The following is a 20740-nucleotide window of genomic DNA, read 5'->3' on the forward strand; positions in this document are numbered from 1 at the left end:
CGCGGGCGGTGAGATCTGAAGAGGATGGTGTAGGCTCTCCTCTTCTTGGTCGTCGAAGATGTTGTCGGGGGCTGGGGCCGCTCGCTGGGCCTCAAGGCGCACTGCGCGCCGAAGCTTGAGCGTCTTCTTTGACCTGAACCTGGAGCAGGCCATGCAGTTCTCCTCGTTATGGTCGGGCGAGAGGCACTTATTACAGACCGGGTGTACGTCGATATGTGGGTACTTGGACCCACAGACGGGACAGTATTTAAAGGGGCTCCGGTCCATGTTGAAAAGTCGTGGTCTTGCTGCGATGAGGAGGCCTCGATTTCCGGAGAGTAAATTCGACTCCGCCGATTCCGACTCAAAGAGACGGGAGAAAACTCGAGACTGTACGCAAAACAATACCGACGTAACGAAGGCCTTTTGGCCTTAAAGAGTACGTTTTTTTCTCGGGTCCGACAGAGAGAGGTCGAGACCGCATCCGAACCCAATGGCGGAAAAAAACAATCTGGGGATGGAGCCGATGCCCATGCGCACTGTAGTCCAGGGGAGGAGCCACCTATCTCAGGATACTTCGAAGACTCTTCCAGGACAACAATGTGCGATCATCCGGACCCAACACTAGGCGGCGATCTATGCAAAAGATATGAATTTAGCAGCCCACATGCCTCGAACCTTTATGTACATTTATAAATCCTCAAGGAGGAGTTGGAGGATAAAATGGGGTCCTTTGAAACGTAAAACAAGAGAGACAATTGTAGAAACAGAAAAAATGGACAAATGTAGACATAATAGAAACTGTTTTTGATGATGGAATGATGTTTTATAGTGAAATTGCATACATTTAGCGGCTTTAGATATAAGGGAATATAATAAAATATATCCCAAGTTCATGTAACTTCAGAATAAGGTTACTAATAGTGGTCGAGATATACTGCAAATGGGGCCCAAAAAGGTATTAATACCCGCCTTTAGCCAACAGATCACAGCATTAATTGATGCCCACCAGAGGGCTTGAATATGTGTATGTCAACCAAACACAACAAACACAAAAAAAAGGAAAGAAATGTTTCTTTAATTAAAAAAAGACAATATATAAATTCAATGCATTGAAAAAGTTAAATTGCCCACGGGAGGGTTATATGCCCCTCTCCCTAAAACAAAGTAATGACCTTATGACCTTCAGGAAAAATATCAAAACATGGCTTTTTAACCTCTAGTGACTCCTTTGCCTCTCGGAGAAAATGTATCGTTTCAGCGCCAGGACACCACCCGGTAACAGTGCGCTTAACAAATGGTAAAAATAAATAAATAAATAAATATATTGTTTTTGCTTTTGTTGGTTTATGGCATTGTGAGTCAAATGAGGTTTAACAGTTTATCGGACCTACCGTAGTAGAAATGAAGTTAGCAACATTGAGGGCGAAAAACATATGATGAAACCGATTTGCCGCTATTGAATAATTGTATAATTTTGCATCTTAAAACATCAATACAGAAATGTCGTGTTTGAATTTTAACGAAAAAACGAAATTTCCCATCTAACTTCCTGTGAACCACAGGGAGTGAGATCAGCAATAGGAAAAGTTCTGGCGGGTCCTTCGTAATATAGGAGGAGCAAAAACAATTATGCACTGACCGCGAACAAGCAACTGTGGGTTGCGAAACGCGTTGGTTGTACCTTGTAATGCTGGAATATCGACAATGAAATAAAGGATTGGGGAAGGAACCCTTTTGTGAGTGCGGACTTATTTCGCTTGAAAAAGGGAGTTGTGATATATATATATATATATATCCTACTGGCGATAGCCAGTAGGTATATATAGTTAGGATTGTTTTCCATAGGGAAATCGCAACATTCTATTGGGAATAACTTTGGCGCCGGTTGAGGAATCTTCTTTAAATTTTCCTTAAACTTTGCCTCGTGGCGCTCCGGTCCTTCCCTGAAAGTTTGGGGGGGGATTCGTCAAGCGTGGGCCGAGATAAAAGGGGGGTCCCAAAACGTGTTTTCCCCATGTTAATTTCCATAGGGCAGTTGGACTCAATTTTAGCCCGAACTGCTGAATGGTTTTCCACCAAACTTGCCAAAATTGTAGGGACTGGTAGCCCGATGTGCCTTTGCTATGTCTCAAGATATGTGCTCCAGTGGTTTTTACGAAAATTAACTTTGAAAAAATATATATTGGGCTACATTGGGCTATATATATGTTAGAGCCCAAATCTAGCCCAATGTAGCCCAATGTAGCCCAAAGATGGCCACCAGAGACAAAATAAAACAAATGTAGCCCAAATATCAGCCAGATGTAGCCCAACTATAGCCCAATGGCAGAATGTCCCAGAGTGTTCTAAAGAACAACTAGAGCGCTAACAGTCTTACTTATGACAAAAGTATGGCACACCTGAAGTCATCTTGATTGGAATAAAGTGTTAACACTTAAAACATTTAATTTGCAAAGGAACAAAATGAGGGGGTTCATTTTGCCATAGAAATTATGATTAGTGCTGAAGAAAGAAAAATTAGGGCACATTTTGAGTGACTTCTCAAATCCTCTTATATTTCATTAAAAAAATTCTGATATGCAGTCTCCCAAGATGGCCACCAGAGACAAAAGAGCCTGTGCTTAAAAACTCTGTTAGCAAAGCAGGCATTTGAGATTTAAAAAACGTTTTAATATATAAAAACGTTATCTGCTAATAGAATTAGCATTTAAAAAACCTTGCGAATTCACTGAAAAAACCATAGGTTTCAGGCCTTATATAGTTAGGAATTAGCATTTAAAAAACCTTTGAAATTCACTGAAAAAACCATAGGTTTCAGGAGTTATATAGTTAGGAATTAGCTTTTAAAAAACCTTTGAAATTCACTCAAAAAAGTATAAGTTTTAGTGGTGTTATAGGTAGCTGGACATTTTACTCATACAAAACCATTGAAATTGCTCCTATATAGTTAGTTGTACTAACTATATTTCGCGCACCCGCAATCCACTGCTGATGATGTCACATATTAGATCATTCATGACATGGTCAGTGACATCACTGATGACATCTCAAATGACATCACTGATGACATCACTGATGACATCATCCACGTGACAATCACATACACCTTTCCATACACTATTACAATTTTTCATCACTCTTTGTAAAATACAGAGTATCATATTTAAATCCATTGTCACAGCAATACAAGTATCTAAAAATCCACTCAGTGATTCATAGATGTATACACACATCTAATCACTTACCTATGGATTCACTCATACATGCTGTCAATGAACAATAGAACACTATCAAAAATACTTATACATCTATATCGACATTAAACAACAGCACGCATCCTATTCACATATGAAGTCATCCTACTCACTTATGCAAACAATGGATCATACTTACATATTTACTTAGTAAAACACTTATACAAACACCACTTCTTCTATTCATTTAGATAGTAAGTCATACTTAGTGAATTATAAAATCATTATTACAAGTATACAGTTATCCATACAGTCACTCACACAATCATTGTGGCTTATGTATACTTATTTATATACAACAACTGACACATACACTGCCTTTTATTTTTCTAGTTTGTTGGACCTGTACCATTGAGAAATATATTTGCTCATCACCACACTCATAAAGATATTCACTCACCCAAACAACTGTTAGAACATGTAGTTTTAACTTCATATATCTACTGAATCAACTATTCACACATCTTTGGACAGTCACACCCCCCCACCGAACCACACACACTTTCACACTCCCATACAAATACTCAGTTAACTAATCAATAACTAATATAGACTTTCACATAGCTAGTAACCAACTGTAGAATCAGTTTACACAACAACTGACAAAGTGATACAGATATTCACACAGTTTAGTCACTATCCACTATATTTAGTGAGACATAATAAATTGGTCAAGTAAACAGTCAATTACACTGCTACTAAATCCTCCATCCAAATATTTATTTATATATATATCCACTTATTCTTCAATGGAAATTGCTATATATATAATGCATATTTAAATAACGAAGCAAACCACATTCACTGGATGATGTCATCAGTGATGTCATCAGTGATGTCATTTGAGATGTCATCAGTGATGTCACTGACCATGTCATGAATGATCTAATATGTGACATCATCAGCAGTGGATTGCGGGTGCGCGAAATATAGTTAGTACAACTAACTATATAGGAGCAATTTCAATGGTTTTGTATGAGTAAAATGTCCAGCTAACTATAACACCACTAAAACTTATAGTTTTTTGAGTGAATTTCAAAGGTTTTTTAAAAGCTAATTCCTAACTATATAACTCCTGAAACCTATGGTTTTTACAGTGAATATATATATATATATATATATATATATATATATATATATATATATATATATATATATATATATATATATATATGGTAGAGGTTTTTAGGTCTCGACTACAGCATTGCTTTAGCAATGCTTGTTTGTCGAGATTATAGTAAGGCTTTCAAAAGTCTACCCAAACTGCGGATTGGGTACAGTTCATGTGAGCCAGACGCGTGTTTTTTAACAGCTTAACAAGACTTCTACCCCGAAATCATGATCTTACCTTCTCCAATCGAGTCTGTATGCAAGCTGTTTGGAGCACTGATATTAAACAGCGTAAGATGACATTCTAGCTTTACAGCCTCCTTCCTCTTGAGTGGTGCGAGATGGAGACTTTGACATCTTCTGTCATATTCAAATAGACAAACTATCAAGTAACTACTGTGGTTTCTTCAATAATTGGTCAATTATGGAGCATTCTGAACTTCTTTAGTCCAGTTTACTCTCGAATTATGATAGGATGGCCTTCCTATTCTTTTATGTACTTCAAGTATCCTAAATGCCAATCCTGACATGCACGCACAAAGCACTACATGCTTGACACGCATTCTGTGATGGAGAAGTGAGAACCCACATGGTAACACAAACCACACAAATATACAGCACGGATATTTACTCACCTGAGGGTGCTTCAAGGACCTCTCTGCTCTCCAAATCCTCTTGGTCCACAGGATAGGTTTCTTGTTCTTTTTTAATAATCACCAAGACACCTGAAGTGAAGAGAACATGTACCAGAATCAAAGCTAGCAAATGAAAGTACCAGCACTTTCATGCGGAGTATAATATGGATAGACACTTCATAACAAAGAAGGAAAATGGACGAAGAAAGTGTTGACGCATAGAGCCTCAATCTAGCAATTTCGCTTATCACAGGAGGGAAAAATTTGTACCAGCAAATGTAATGGGAATTATCCTATCAAACCAAGCGTACACCATTACTGATGAAACAATATGCCACTTCAGGAGACAAATACTGGATGAGAGAGGATTATGACATTATGGATGTTGGAGATCACTTTGTAAGCTGAAACCAAATGCAAGCCTAATGGTTGAATCAGAAAGGGACTAATTGGTTCAGGTCCCATCTCCTCTTCTTCTCCAAAGGCATGCAGAAGACTTTCGATTTATTGTAAAACTATATAAATTCCCCCTATTGTAATTTTGAATGAAAACTGGTGGCGGATTGGCGGTGAGATGGTCTCCCAGACCTGTACAAACACTTCACTGATGCAGACTGAAGCCCCTCGTTTAGAGGTTTGGGCAACAGTTAAAATGTACAACTGTTCATTGAGTGTATCACTACATCACTTCACAGTAATTCTGTCACGGATGACCACAGTAAACAAGCATTTACAATGCAATAGGTCTCGCAATAACATTATTTTGAGCTATTGGCATTGAGAGTGTCATTTTTTTTTCTTCGTGAAACATTAATCAAATGGTGTAATGCAAAATGGCAATAGCTCACTTTGTAGTAATTGCGAAATCTATTGCATTTGTACTAGTGTGAATTTTGCATTGTAAATGGTACTGGCTTTTAGTGATTTTTTTTATTTTTTATCACATTAATCTAATGCTTTAAACATTTTAATACCCACTCATTTTGGAATAAGGACTCTGAGTGGAAATTACATATACCCATGTATTGTTACTATGATTGCAGTTACAGGTGTGATATTACTATCACTGCATTTATAGGTGTGAGATCAGCATTCCTGCAGATATAGGTGTGTGATCATTATTTGTTTAGATAGGTGTGAGATTACAATCACTGCAGATGCAGGTGCAGTTGGACAATTAATTTGTCGATGAAAATTGAGCGCACCCAGCCCTTGGCTCAAACACCATACCAGCAAAGAAGTCTCGGAAGGAAGAGGACTGTACATAAAAGGGCGTGGCATATAGACAAAAAACACGCACACACATGACTCCTAAAATCCAAAAACATAGGACGTGGTGGTTTGTAAAGGGTTCACCAGCAGATAAGTGCCAAACAGATGCTGCCATGGTCTACACTTAACCCCCACCCACATATACAACCCGCCAACGTGACACAATAAACATGGAATAGAGCACGATACATAAAAAATAAATAAAAAAAATTGAGCTGAAACTCCGTTCGGTGGGCTCCATGTGTGAAATGATTAAAGAGATGTTAGAAACAAAGTAGATTGTCAAGGCTGCTTCTGCGACCCAGCTTCATGCACACATACTCCAGCAGGGCAGAGAGCGGTGCGTCCATCGAGCCAATCTCCAGGTAGAGGAGGGCCATGGAGAGGGTGCCAAAGGTGCGGGCGGCCGCCGACGAGGCGGGCTTCTCCATGAGTTCCCAGAGACGCTGGCGTGCGCTGGCACAGGGTGCCCCGGTGAAGTCCTCCTCCTCTACGTCGTCCTCCTGCTCATCCTTGCCGATGTCTAGCGCCACGCTTTGGTCATTGCGTCAAAAAGATTTGTCCCGGCAGCAGCGGTCCAGGCATAGCTCGCCCAGACCCCAGTACTTGATCTCCTGCAGTAAGGAGACGGCACAGAGTTGCTCCATCAGGTGCAGCCTGCCCGTGCAGTAGTAGTGCAGGAAGTACTCGAAAATCGGAGCACTTTGGTCGATGAAGAACTTGCCCTCTCCGGGGCTGGCATTGTCGCGGAGTTCGGCCGCCTCCAACCCCCCGTTGGCAGCCAGCAGCTGACCTATCCACGTCTCCGGGTGGCAGGGCAGCACGAAGCAACGCCTGCCCACGTGATGAGCCAGGAGTCTAGCGGGATGTCCTGCCGGGGCCGCGGAGGGTCCCTGCAGAAGAAGTTGGAGTCCAGAGAGGAGAGGGAACAGGTGTCCGCTTCATCCTCCCCTGCCTCTCCGAAGTGCTCCAAGGCACTCATTCCACATGCTTCCTTTCCTCTTGACAGATGGTTGCTCTCCTTCCAAGGGGGTCTGTTATTCCCATTAATTAACAGCACTGCGGAAGCTAGCAGAGAGAGCACCTCCAACTTCTGCTGGTTCTGGAGAACAAGGCAATCAAAGGTTTTTCACAAGTTGTACATCGGATGCAATGATGAAAGGTGGAGAGTAGCCCTTGATATGCCTTCCCCACAACAAAGACATAGATTCTGGTTTAGCTTATCCCGTGTCTGAATGGAAACACAAGCGAGGGTGCTGTTTCTGCCGAGTGTGGTAGGAGCTGTCACATCTCACCCTGCTCCGGCACTGAGCGAGCGCTCGCTGCTCGCATAGGCTCAGCCCACCGCGCTGTCTCTCGGCAGCTGGCAGGAGCTAGCTTTCACAGTCAAGTTACCTGGGCACCCGCCTTGTCCTTCCTGTTTGTGTATCAGAACGTTTCCCTTGTTAATTACAATGTGCCAAAATAGTAGGAGCCAAGGGGGGAAAAAAGGGGAAGAGGTCGCCCCTACTCAGAACATAATACACAAATTGAGGCCTCACCTTTTAGAAACTTATTCCTATTATTTGTAATGAAAACCAGGGTTTTCAATGGCTTTCACAATACCCCTATGTGTGTATACTCCAACTACTTGTTTCAGTCACAGTGTCACTTTATCATCAAGAATATAAAAAAAATGTCAACTACCATCCACACTTCCCCACCTTCCATCCTGTGAAAAAATGTGGGAGAAGAGAGAGAGTACCTCACAGTAGAACCGCCAAGGGGGTTGCTGGCTAACAATTACCAGTATACCCATTTTTCATCATAGGTAACTCCCTCTCTTTTAGTGAAAGAAGAAATGAGAGAAAAGAAAAGACAAGACAAAAAGAATCAGTGCTTGTTCTCCCTCGAGAACCACAAACAGTGATGGTCACTCGTTCTAATAGTAAGACCAGACAGACAACACTTACTATTGTGTATATACATATACCAACAGAACCCCAGTGAGAAATGATAAGTGTAATTCTCACCATTAAAATTACGATGTGCGCCTGTCACGTACAAGGCACTAATGTAAACAAGTCAGAAAGCAAACAAGCTGTCGCAACGCCATGGCATGGCAAATAAATAAAATAAATAAATAAAATCGGAAAGTGAAGGCGCGCCATGCGCGTTGTGCCTGCCTGCAGCCCTGCCTCCTTTTGGGACGGCCCATCCGGACTGGATCCTTTGCTGCATGCATGCATGCCTCCTTTAGGTAAGAAATAGCTTCACGACAGCCGTGAAGCAAACGATCCAGTCTGGATGAGCCAACCCAAAAGGAGAAAGGGCTGAAACAAAGAAGCCTCGTTTTCAATGGGAGACCACCGTTTACCATAAACGATGACGCCAGCCAATAAAAATGAGGGGCGGGGCTTCAACCCACCTTCTGAAATCTCCTCATCCACAATTTCTCTTGCAGAGCGTGCAGCGCATGCACGCTGCAACGCTAGACGAGACCTAAAAAGGTTTTAAAGAACAGATAAACCATGCTCAAACTAACCATTGGTAACTATCTTGCTAGTGGATACCTCACGGGTGATTAGTCACGCTATACAAATACTGGTTGATTGAGGGACTAGTTATTCTCTATCCTTTCAACCAGGCACCTGGACTGAAGGAATGTACAAAATGAAATCTAATCACCCCTTCTTGTCATGCTAGTGCCCAGTTTTGAAACGGGAGCGCTGGAGATAGAAGGGTTCAACGGGCACCAGCCTGGAGTGTGTGAACTGTAATCTACAAATTGAATGCGCTCTCCTTTTAAGAGGACTGTGGGACACGTTGGGAGGCACACTATTTTTACCTAAACTCAGCAGCTGAGAACACAGGTGCCAAAGTTGCACTTCCTATGAACACTTTGGAAAATGTAGTTGAAACAGTGCTTCATTTGCAAAAGTATAAGTCCTGGGCTCAAAGCTTGTTCCAGGGCCTTCAGCCAGCACTACCGAAAGTCAGGGTGACAAATACTAAGGCTGCGTTTTTTTTATACCACCTCATGCCTCTTTAATTCTCCACCTGGAGATTGAGAGTCTTCAAAGGCAATTGATCTGGGACGGGCGTCCACGTATTGCCCTCGCGAAACTCACCATCCCTTGGTATGACGGGGGCATGGCGCTCCCCGACATCAAGAGATATTATTGGGCTTCCCAGTTGTCTGCCATTAATCACGTGATGTTTTCACCGGGTCGTAATCCTGCCTTTGAGATGGATAGACTCCAGCTGCCGGGTGGGGACTTTAATAGAGCGCTTTATTCTAGATCGGCCGGGCGCCATCTTGTGGGCCCGTCCAGGATTGCGGTCACCGTGTGGCGAGCCGCGAATGTGAGTTTGGGATGGGAGGATCGAATGACACTGGCGACGCCGCTTTATGCCTCTGAACGTTTGGGATGTCTCTGGTCTACTAAGGGCTTTGACCGCTGGGATATGATTGGGATATGTAAGGTGGGTGATGTCTGTTCGAAAGGTAGTGTGAAGTCATTCCAGGCCCTTCAGGCGGAATACGGTTTGAATGGTAGAGAATTTTTTCGCTATCTGCAGGTCCGACACGCCCTCGCCTCAGTCCTGACTCCTGATGAGACCCTGCCCGAGTCTTCCCCCCTCGAGGATCGTGTCCTTGATGGCCACCTGCCTGATAGCACCATTTCCCTGATCTATAAGAAACTGATCAATACTCGAGCGGACTTATTGGTCCGATTGCGGGAGGTTTGGGTCGGCGATGGGTTGGAATTGGACGACGAGGATTGGCAATCGGCGCTCTCTTCTCCGAAAGAGGTAGCCATCCCTGCCCGTCTCCGTTTGGTTCAACTTAAAATCCTTCATCGGGTATATGTCACTGGTCCGCGTCTGGTCACAATGGGCTTTTCCCCGGATGGGTTATGTAAGCGTGGTTGTGGGTCGAGTGCTACTTTTTTACATATTCTTTGGGAGTGCCCAGGGGTGGCGGCCTACTGGACTGATGTGCTTGCGGTGATGACTGCTGTGACTGGTGTTGCCTTGCGGCCGGAGCCACGACGCTGTCTGTTGAATGTGTGGGAACCCACCGACTACTCTGTGGCCCAGACCAGATGGGCTACCTTGGGATACATGATTGCAAAACGGGACATTGCGCAACTCTGGGGCGCGTCCAGACCCCCTGAGGTCTCGAAATGGGAGGATAACATGGACTGGTCCATGTTTCGTGAGAAGACCGTATATGTGGCCAGGGGCAGACCCAGGGCGTGGACGAAGATTTGGGGCCAGTGGAATGAATATCGTGGGGATATCTGTACCCCTCCCATGGTGAGCACTACTGATGTTACCCTATCTCCCTAGGCTGGCGTCCCCGAAACCTTTTCATACTGCTCTGTGATTTTCCGGATCTCCCCGCTGCTCCCCCCCCCCCCTGCCCTTGTACCACCCCCTCCGTTATTTGAGCTGACCTTGATTACTGTGCATTCGCCTTTTCAGTGTTCGTTGTTTTCATGTATAAAACAGAAACTTAATATGCTCTGTATTATGTTTGGAGTAACGCCTGGTAACTGATTTTCGCCTGACCACGGGAGTGATTTTCTGCTTCTTTCATTGTGCCTTGCTATTAGCGGCCAGCCCGTGAGGTTGTAGGCCCATTCGTGTATTTTCCTTTGCTTGCTCGAATAAAGGTTTTTGAACAAAAAAAAAAAAAAAATTCTCCACCTGACACTTCTTGCCTCACTCTTGCAGGTTCTTTCTCATTTTTCCCTTTATCACTGTTTTTCCATCTTTCGCTTGCCACCTTGGCACTTGTGTGTTTCTACCCTCTTTCTCTGAATCAGTATGTTGAGGAAAAATAAGGGCCAGTCGCCAAGAGTCAGTGCTGGTGTGCTAAACCTGCAACCACAGGCTCAAATGTAGCGGCAACTTCAAACAACATTATTTCGACTCCACTCCTTATTTATCTGCACCATGCTAGGGCCACATCTTGGTAGGATCTCTTTGCAGCTCGCTCAGCTACTTTCAGTTTTTTTACTCTCTCCTGCAAGGTTTATGATTAGTGTGAGTTTAGTGTATGCGCTGCTAATTTTTCTGTTTCGTTTATTTTTTGTTGTCGGTCTTCTGTACGCTGTTTGATGCAATGTCATCGCAGGTGATTTGAGGTTGGTTCCCTTTTCTTTCTTATTCTACATGCTAATCCAGCCTTGGACAGTGTGATTTCCCTACCTAGCCCCTCCCTTGTTTCCCTTTAGGATAAGCAGCTTCTCTTCTTTCAACTCTGGGAATCTAGCACCTGCGATTGCAAAGGAAAGCAGGAAAAGTGCATGCAAGCGCAATGCATCAAAGCGAAGTGATTAACTGTCCGCAGATGGGAGTGACCGGAAGCACTGAGCATCTCAGTTACCATGGGTGCTTCCATTGCTGCACAGTGACTCCCCAAGAGGCCATAGAGAGATCAAATGGGTTCAGGGTAAGAGGGGGCATGATGTCCACTGTTAGACCTGACATCATTGGCGTGAGTCTCCCTTCCATTTTTGACAGATTGCCCCCTCTGTTTTGACATATTTTTGCTGGTTGTATGTTTTGGGCACTGTGCCACTGCTAATCAGTGCCACAGTGCAAATGCTCCCCATGTCAAATTGATATACTGATTGGATTCCATGATTGGCTTATTTGATCTACTGTCAGCCCCTAGTACAGTGCACCATGGGTGCCCAGGGCTTGTAGAGCAAATGCTGCTGGTGGGCATGCACTGGTTGTGCCACCCACAGAAGCAGCTTGTAAAGTGTGTCTCAGGTCTGCCATTGCAAGGCCTGTGTGTAGTCTGTGACTACCATGTCGACTTGCCCAAGTGCACCCACTTGCCAGTCCCTAAATCTTCCCTTTGCTTCATATTAGACACCCCTATGGTAGGCCCAAGGGCAGGGTGCATTGTAAGTATAAGCTAGGACATGCTCTGATGTGTGTAGCATGTTCTAGTAGTGAATTACAGCCATTTTCGTTTTTCACTATTGGAGGCTACCTGTTCTCATAGATTAGAATGGGCAGTGAAGATTGTTACATCCCTACAATCCTAACTGACTCAGGGAACATGGTAGAAAATCGAGTTTAGTATGCCTGAACTCAGATAAATAAAATACATCTTTTAGTAAAGTTTATTTTAATATTCTGAGTTTGCAAATACCACTTTTAGAAAGTAGGTATTTGCTTGCCTAACCATTTGAGCCTGCCTCTGCTGACTTGTGTATTCCTTGTCTGGGTTTGTGTGTGACAGGGCTGGGGAAATTCCAGGAGACAGTCTGGGACAGCCCAGTGGTGATTAGGGAGATTTACATCCAAATGGGAGGGGGAGAGTGCACCTGGGACCTGGATAGGGCTGGGCCTTCCCTCCACAATGCTGGCTCCACCCCCTGTGGCTTGTCTGATGTCTCTGCCCTGCACAGTGAAAGGAGAAGGGGAATCCTGTCAACAGAGTACTCCAGGGCTGCATCTTCCCTCCCCTGTGCTGGCTCCACCTCCTGTGGGGCGTCTGATGTTTCTGCCCTGCACAGTGAAAGGAAGAGAAGAGTCATGTAAACACAGTGCTCAGGAAGTGGTTTAAACTAGTTAGAGGCCTCCCTGCCTTCAGAGAACAAAGGATTTTTTGGTATAAATTTTGGGACCCAGTCCCACAGACTTTAGATCACTTCTGGAACGAGAAACCTTTCTGCCAAGGAGAAGAACAAAGGAAGCTGCAGGAGTTTGGACTGCCTCTCTGCCAGTGTGCTGTTTGCTGGGTTGGCCTGCAGTGGTTGCTTCATTGCCAAGGGAAAGGAGAAGGAACTTTGTAAGGACTTTCATCTACAGAATATTCTCCAAGGGCTTGAACTGTGCTTGCCTCCTGTTGAAGTCTCAGGGCCAAAAGACTTCACCTCCAGCTCCCTCCTGAATTTCCTTGCTGGGAATTCTGACTCCAGTCACTTGCGTGCCGCTGGGAGCTGGAAGCGTGACGCATCGAGAAGAAGCATGTCGCCGCCGCAGCTGAAATCATCGCAACGCCGGAGAAGCGAGAGTTCATCGCATCTCCCTGGAAGCGTGTGTTCATCGAAGCTGTCTGCTGTCGCATTCCTGGAGAAGAGCGACGCATCGAGAGAGCTGTCATCGCATCACCGGAGAAGCGCATCGCAGGGCCTGTCGCGGCTCTAAAGTACAGAGTCGTCGCAAGGCTGCCAGGGCATCATCGCATCGTCATCGCATCACCGCATCAAGGGCGCCATCTTCTCGTATCGCAACTGGATCATCGCATCGGCATCGCATCAAGGCGCCATCTTGCGCACCGCAACAGGTCGAGAATCTACGCATCACCTCCGCACCGGTAAGGCTCACGATGAGTCCTCTACTCTGCGCAAGCATTGAGGAAGGACGCAACTGTTCCCCCGGGTCACGGAACCGATGCATCTCCCCTTTTGCAAGCCTTTTGTTCACTTTGCGTGCCGCATCCAAGAACTTTGTTGAGAACTTTGTCGCATTTACCATCAACTTGAATTAAGAGTCTTTTATCATCTTTTAAGTAACCTTTAGTATAGTATTGTGGATTTTTGTCGTTTGTGGTCTTGTGTTTAAGTCTATATAAAGAATACTTATTTTCATAAAACCTGCGTTGTGACCATCTGTAGTGTTATCACTGTATTACTGTGTATATTCACAAATGCTTAACATACTGCCTCTGAGCTAAGCCTGTCTGCTCGTGCCAAGCTACCAAGGGGGTGAGCAGGGGTTATTAAGGAGAGTAATCCCCTTGTCCTGACTTAGAAGTAAGGGTCCCTATTTGGACAAATGTGATAACCATTGCCAACTAGAGACCCCCAGATCTAAAATCCACCAGTACTGCGGCTACTGTACTACCATCTACAAGTTGGACTGCTTGATTGGGGCTGGTGTGGATCTGGGATGCTGTATATAAGATGCTTGTTGGTCAGGGCACGGAGCAGGATGCTTGCTCTCTCAGCCCTGTTTTCGATGTTACTGGCAGCACTGAGCACCCAGAACATACTGGCCCAACATACATAACATACCAATATGGTAACAATTACTCATACCATAATGTATATTTGTAAAGCGCTCTTTCACCCAAGTGTATCTTGGCGCTGAACAACAGATGTTGATTGTTACCTAACTAAATGGTACTCATTTTATCGACCTCAGAAGGATGAAAGGCTGAATGGATCCACTGAGATTTGAACCTGTGACCACGAGGTCGAACACAGGCCCCTACGGTGGATGCATTAGTCAACTAAGCCATCAGACCCGGCTGGGGATACAAAGGATTCTAGTTACTTGCTCCATGGGCAGAGGAGTTAAAGGATAGGAAGAGTGGCCTAAACCCTGCCTCCCCCAATAGCTGCCTGGCACAAAGGTTAACCAGCAAAGAAAATAGGTCTCACCCTTGGAACCTATTGGCAGTGTTATATAGCGTTGGAACAATGTGCAGCATGCTCGAAATAAAACAAAACGTGTTATGGCTTACAACACCCAGATCATCGTCTCTTTGGCAGCACAGGAAAACCAAAATGCGGGCGTAGTAAGTACCTGCCTGTGAAAAGTGCTGGCCGGGATGAACACTAAGCACCTCAACAGTTGAACTGTGACAAGACCGAAATCTTGGTGGTAGGCAACCAATCCCAGTTGTGGGGCCCACATCTGTGGCCTAAGACTCTGGGAATGTGCCCCGCTCCAGTGCCAGCTGTTAATAATTTAGGGATCTGGCTAGACAGCAAGCTCTCAGTGATCACCCAGACCACCAAGGTTACAGCTTCCTGCTTTGGAATCCTTGAATGGCTGAGAAGGATTCTTGACGGACTTCCATTTCCACCACAAAGAACGGTGGTACAGGCGTGGATCCTCTCCCGACTGGATTACGGCAACATCCCGTGCCTGGGCATTATTAAGGGGGTCAAAAATGACTGAGGCCGGTCTAAACACTGCCATGAGGCGGATTCTAAAACCACCTAAATTCACCCCAACAGCTAGGTTTTTGCACATGCTCCACTGGCCGCCTGTAGAAAAAAGAATTCATTTTAAAGTATTATGTTACATGCACAAACTATGGCGAACAAGGGCCCTCAGTATCTCAGACATCTGGTATCACCCTACAAACCACATCGCTGCTTACGCTCTAGCAACTCTCACCTTTCCTCAGTTCTGAAAGTAAGAAGAATACGCCAAGGAAGCAGTGCGTTCTCCTACCTAGGGCCCATGCTATGGAACGCAACGCCACAGTTACTGAGGTCCTATCAGTCCCTCTCCATTTTTCGAAAACAATTAAAATCCTGGTTGTTTGACTAAATTAGCCCATCTTTCTCAGAGAAAGTACCATGTGGAGACACTAATAATAATAATAATAATAATAAACCTGACCCGGGAATTGATCACCAACTCTCCAATCCCTGCACTTAAATTCCTATCAACAGCGGTGAAATCGTACCAGAGTCAGGACAGGTGATGGTTTCTGCTCTTTCCGCGCCAGGATGATCCGTCAGACCACTCTTGGGCTCTTCTTTGTTCCTCAAACTAGTGCTCAAGAGGAAAGGAAACTCTACTGGGCAAGACAAAGAAAGTGCTTCCATGAATGCTTTCACTTTGAAAATAAACACCAAAGAACATAAGGAAACTGTCTGTATTGTATGGCATTTAAAACTGCACAGTTTTGAAAAACCCCGACACCTCAACAAATCCAGTGTTGTGCATACATGAGCAGAAATGTACATTTTACTGATGAACCAGGAAACAAAAAGGCATGCTATCTTCATTGGGAACATTTCTTGTGCTTTCAATAAAAACTCCTAATCCCATTTTCTTGCACCTAACTGAGAGGAGACAGAACAAGTGTAAATGAAGCAATGTACAAGGCGTCATATAACAGAGGCACAATCTTTCCGATTGTGGGATATCCTCGGGTTTTGTTTGTCGTGAGGCTTAAAGAGCTGTGGTCTGCAGTGGTTTCTCCTGCAACCTTTACACATGTGGTCCACAAGAGTATAACATCACTGTTGCAATTATCTGACAAGGATGAGTTGGCCAAAAAAAGCACATGGCTGGATTGCTTTAAATTCGCACACCTAGTTCCCAATAATATATATTGTTCTCTTAATTTAAAGCAGAAGTTACTATTATTTAGAAGGGACAACTTTCCTAACAAGCATTTGCTATGCAATCGGTCTCGCCTTTGGGACTTTATATGTATTTAGCAATGCAGCACATTAGCCTGGGTGCTGAAACATCTACTGTTCTTTACCATGGTGGGGAAAGTAAGCACCAAACTGCGTGACACGCCAGGTATGGGAACACATGGAGAGAAATATTGCCTTTCAGCGGGAAATGGTATAGTCTATGGATTGGAATCGAGAGAATGCTATATTTATTCTGGTACTTTACTGACCTCTGCTGGTAGTTTTCTATAAAGACAGTTAAATAAAGGCAGTTGAACAGAAAAAAAAATCCCTAAGCGGAAGCAGACAAGTCCTAGGGCTTATCTCCAGAGCCCACAAAGTACATACACATAGAAGTATATGCTTAAGTATATACAAGAGGTCTCAAATGCTCGCCCTAAAAAGGACTGTTCCCGGTTTGAAATCAACTTTGTCGGCTGAAAAATACAGATTTTGTGCCTTTAAAGAAGAGACATTGCTGCACAGTGTATGTATTTCCCAACTTTGCTGGAGGCTGGTAGGAAATAGCTAAGGACATCTTTAATCAACTTAATAGGAGGATGTGTAGGTAGGCCATGGTTCAGGCTTAAAGGGCCAACACATTAAGGTGAAACTTGGTAAAGTTTATCGACCTTCTTGTAACGCTGTTAAATTGTTGATTTTAGAGTTTGAGCTGTATTGTTGTTTCTTCTGTTTTTGTTTGATGTTTCTTTGTATACACCTTTAATTAATTATAGTTCTTGTGTCATATATTGTAACGGATTTAATTAACTACGTACACTAAAAGAGCATTATATTCCGTTTCTAATAGGGCCTTCTCTCAATCTTACACATTTTTCAACGGGGAATATGAACACAGACTAAATAGAAACCTCTAGGGTTTCATGTTTACATATAACAACCTGAACATCCCCAAAGCGCCATACCATAGTACCTTTTCCTGGGTGCTCCAGTTGCTCCGAAAAAGCTACCCAGTTGAAACAACTGGATCATACTCTGGATGTGCTAGACGCGCTGTGGTGAAGGAAAGACCTTGAACCCCAGGTGTCCAGAACTGCTCCAATGAATGGAAGTCTCTGTGTGGGGCTCAGGTGGGACTTTTGACATTATTATTATTATTATTATTGAGTCTTGTATAGCGCATGATTACCCTTGGGCATCCCAGCGCTCGTCCAGAGTACACACCAAAACATCAGAGCACTAAGCAGGGAACAGATGAGTCTTTAAAAGTTTGCGAAATCGCAAGGTGCCAGTTTCAGAGCGAAGGGCATGCGGAAGAGAGTTCCATACCGCTGCCACGTTGACGGAAAATCTTCTGCCGCCAGTCCTGGCTTTTTTTACTTTCGCGACTTGCAAGAGATGTTGGTGGTCTGAGCGGAGGGCGCGAGAGGCCTTATAGGGTTGGACCATGCTCAGCAGGATAGGGGGCCCTTTTCCCTGCAAGTTGACCATGCAGAGTGCTTTAAACTTCACCCTCTCTCTCACAGGGAGCCAGTGGAGCGCCTTCAACGCAGGTCGGGCTGACTGCCGCCTGGGAAGGTCCGTCAAAAGCCTGGCGGCAGCATTTTGCACTTGTTGCAATTTGTTTAGAGTGGATTCTGGAGCCCCCAGAAACAGCACATTGCTGTAGTCCAGCCGTGAAATGATGAGACCCTGGATTAGTAACCTCCTAGTAGCCATCGGGAGGAGGGGTAGGATCTTCCGGGCTGACCGGAGCAGGCCGAAGCACACGCCTGCGGTCTTTTTTGCGTGTGTTTTGAAAGATAAATCCTGCTCCAGCCACACCCCCAAGCTCTTAATCTCCTGTTTTGGGGTAGGTGGCGCTCCCAGACAGCTAGGCCAGCTACTAGGGGACAGGGAGGGAGGGGAGTTCCCCAGCATCATCAGTTCGGTTTTTGAACCGTTAAGTTTAAGTGCCGAGTTGCACATCCAGGTGAAGACCCTGGCTAAACATGTGAGCAGCAAGTCGGGTTGGTTCGCCGGCTGGGGGAGCCCAACCACCAACTGGGTATCATCCGCATAGCTAATGATCTTGATACCCAGTGGCAGTACCACACTCTCCAGTGGGGCCATATAGATATTAAATAGTGTGGGGCTCAGCGATGAGCCCTGTGGCACACCACACTGGAGGGGAACCGATGTTGACTTCTCGTGGCCTTCCCAAACCTCAAACGTCCGATCTTCCAAAAAGGACGCGAGCCATTTCAGGTCTAACCCGGAGACCCCCACCCCCGACAGCCGCTGGAGTAACACCTGATGGTCTACGGTGTCAAATGCCGCACTAAGGTCCAGGAGGATCACTGCCACCGATCCCCCTGAATCCAGAATGCTCCTGGCATTCTCCACGACTGCCAGCAGGGCAGTGTCCGTCCCCTGGCCCGGGCGAAAACCCGTTTGGGAGTCACCCAAGAGAGAGTTGGATTCCAAAAAACCCGACAAGCGCCTATTCACAAGTTTCTCCGCCACCTTGCTAAGGCCGGGAAGCAGGGAGATAGGCCTAAAATTAGCAAGGTCAGCGGGGGTCCAGGCTAGGCTTCTTCAGGAGGGCCTTAACTACCACTCCTTTCCAGCTGGGAGGCACAACTCCTTGGGTAAAGGATAGGTTCAAAAGGTCCGTCACTGGGCCGCCGATGGTAGAAGCTACCTGCTTCAGGTATTTCATCGGTACCGGATCTCTCGGAGACCCACTCTTCAGGGTCACCAAGACCCCAAGAGCCTCGTCCACCGTGACTGGATCAAAGGAGTCCAGTTCAGCTGTCCTCACCCCAGGCTGAGACCCAGGGTTGCATTCAGAGGATTGCTCCTGCGCTAACCGAGGGAGGGACGCCAAGATGTTTTCAATCTTAGATTTAAAGAACGTGGCTAATTCTGAGCATTTTTCACGCGGGTTGTCATGAGTGACCGGAGGTTCGGGGGTTCGCAGAAGTTCTCTGATGACCTTAAACGACTCTTTCGAGGAATTAGAAGAGAGTCCTATTCTCTCCTCAAAGAACTTGGATTTCGCTACCCGGATGGCGGATTTGTAGATGTTAAGTGTTGCCCGGTATTCTCTCCGGCTCACTTCGCCCCAGTCCCTTCTCCAGATCCGCTCCTGCCTCCTGCAACCCTTCCTCAGAGCTCTAAGCTCTGGCGTGTACCAGGGAGCTGAGCCCACTCTCTTACCCCTGGTGAGTAGTCTTTTCTTAGGGAGGATAGCACCGAGCGAGTTGGTCAACCAGGTGTTTAAGTTCGCATCAGCGACTAGCGGGTCAGGCCCGGGGGGGGGGGGACATGTCGCCTCCAAGTGTACTGCCCAGGTGTCCACTGGGAGCCTAGACCAGGCTCTTTCCACCGTGTATACTCTAGGTGTAGATACCACTGGGACATCAAACTGCCACAGGGCCGGAACCATAAAATGATCTGTCCAGGGCAGAACCCGCGCGGGCAGTACTTTAAGGCGTTCCGAGTTCGAAAAAATGGGGTCGAGCAAGTGTCCCTTCCCGTGCGTTGCACCTGAATTGACCAGGTTAATCTCGAACGCTTTCAGATCACCCTGAAGATCTACTGCCAGAGAGTCAGAGGGGTCATCAAAATGAATGTTAAAGTCACCTAGTGCCACAAAGTTGACTGTGGAAGAGGCAAGAAGCGCGACCGTTTCAAGAAAAGAGTTGAGGAAGTTGCCCATGGTCCCAGGTGGGCGGTAGACAAGGAGGCCTGCCAAGGAAGCGGTATGCGACAACCGTAGAGAGAATTGACAGCTCTCACAGTCACTCATCCCTCCATCACGGACCTTACAGGTTAACGTATCCCTGTAAAGGATGGCAATTCCACCTCCTCGCCCTACTAGTCTATCTAGGTGAGATATAAGAAAACCTGGTGGAAGTGCTCTGACCATATCCGGGCCGGAGCTGGAAGAGATCCAGGTTTCTGTTAGAAACAAGACATCCAACTTGTGGTCGAGAATGAGGGAATTAATTTCTGTCGCATGACTAGGGAGGGACCGACAGTTCAACAGGGCCCATTGACAACAAGCAATTGTCTTTGGCCATTACCAGACCCATATTACAGGCCCCACAAGGCAGGAACGGTTGCCCTCCCTTGTGAACATACCTACATGCGGCGAGTTTCAATGGCCGCCTAAGCATGAGCTCATCCCTCGTGTACCTGATATAAGCCGGAGAAGGCAACCATGAGTCGGGCAGGGGGACCGGCCCTGTGCCCGTCTGGGCCCGGACATAGTTGGGTTACTGCCTCAACGAGCCAGAGTTCAGCTGTTGTCCTTCGGTGGTCCACAGCTCACTGTAGTGATCCTGTATGTAGCAGCCTGAATAGCCTTCGAAGATGGGCC

At 45.6% G+C, this 20740-nt stretch overlaps 1 protein-coding gene across 4 annotated transcripts in view; it reads right to left on the reverse strand.

Annotated features, from left to right (window-relative positions):
• Window positions 1-20740, reverse strand: part of LOC144770838 (uncharacterized) — a 161610-nt gene that overhangs the window by 90968 nt on the left and 49902 nt on the right. For 2 of the 4 annotated variants that reach the window (XM_078655618.1, XM_078655620.1), the window contains exons 6-7: window positions 15690-15803; window positions 4982-5071 (exon numbers count right to left, since the gene is read on the reverse strand). In XM_078655618.1, the coding sequence (XP_078511744.1) occupies window positions 4982-5071; window positions 15690-15803 (204 nt within the window). The remainder of the gene's footprint in view (window positions 1-4981; window positions 5072-15689; window positions 15804-20740) is intronic. The other 2 variants (XM_078655619.1, XM_078655621.1) reach the window with 1 other exon arrangement.

Source organism: Lissotriton helveticus, chromosome 7 (genome assembly GCF_964261635.1).
Source record: "Lissotriton helveticus chromosome 7, aLisHel1.1, whole genome shotgun sequence".
NCBI lineage: Eukaryota > Metazoa > Chordata > Amphibia > Caudata > Salamandridae > Lissotriton > Lissotriton helveticus.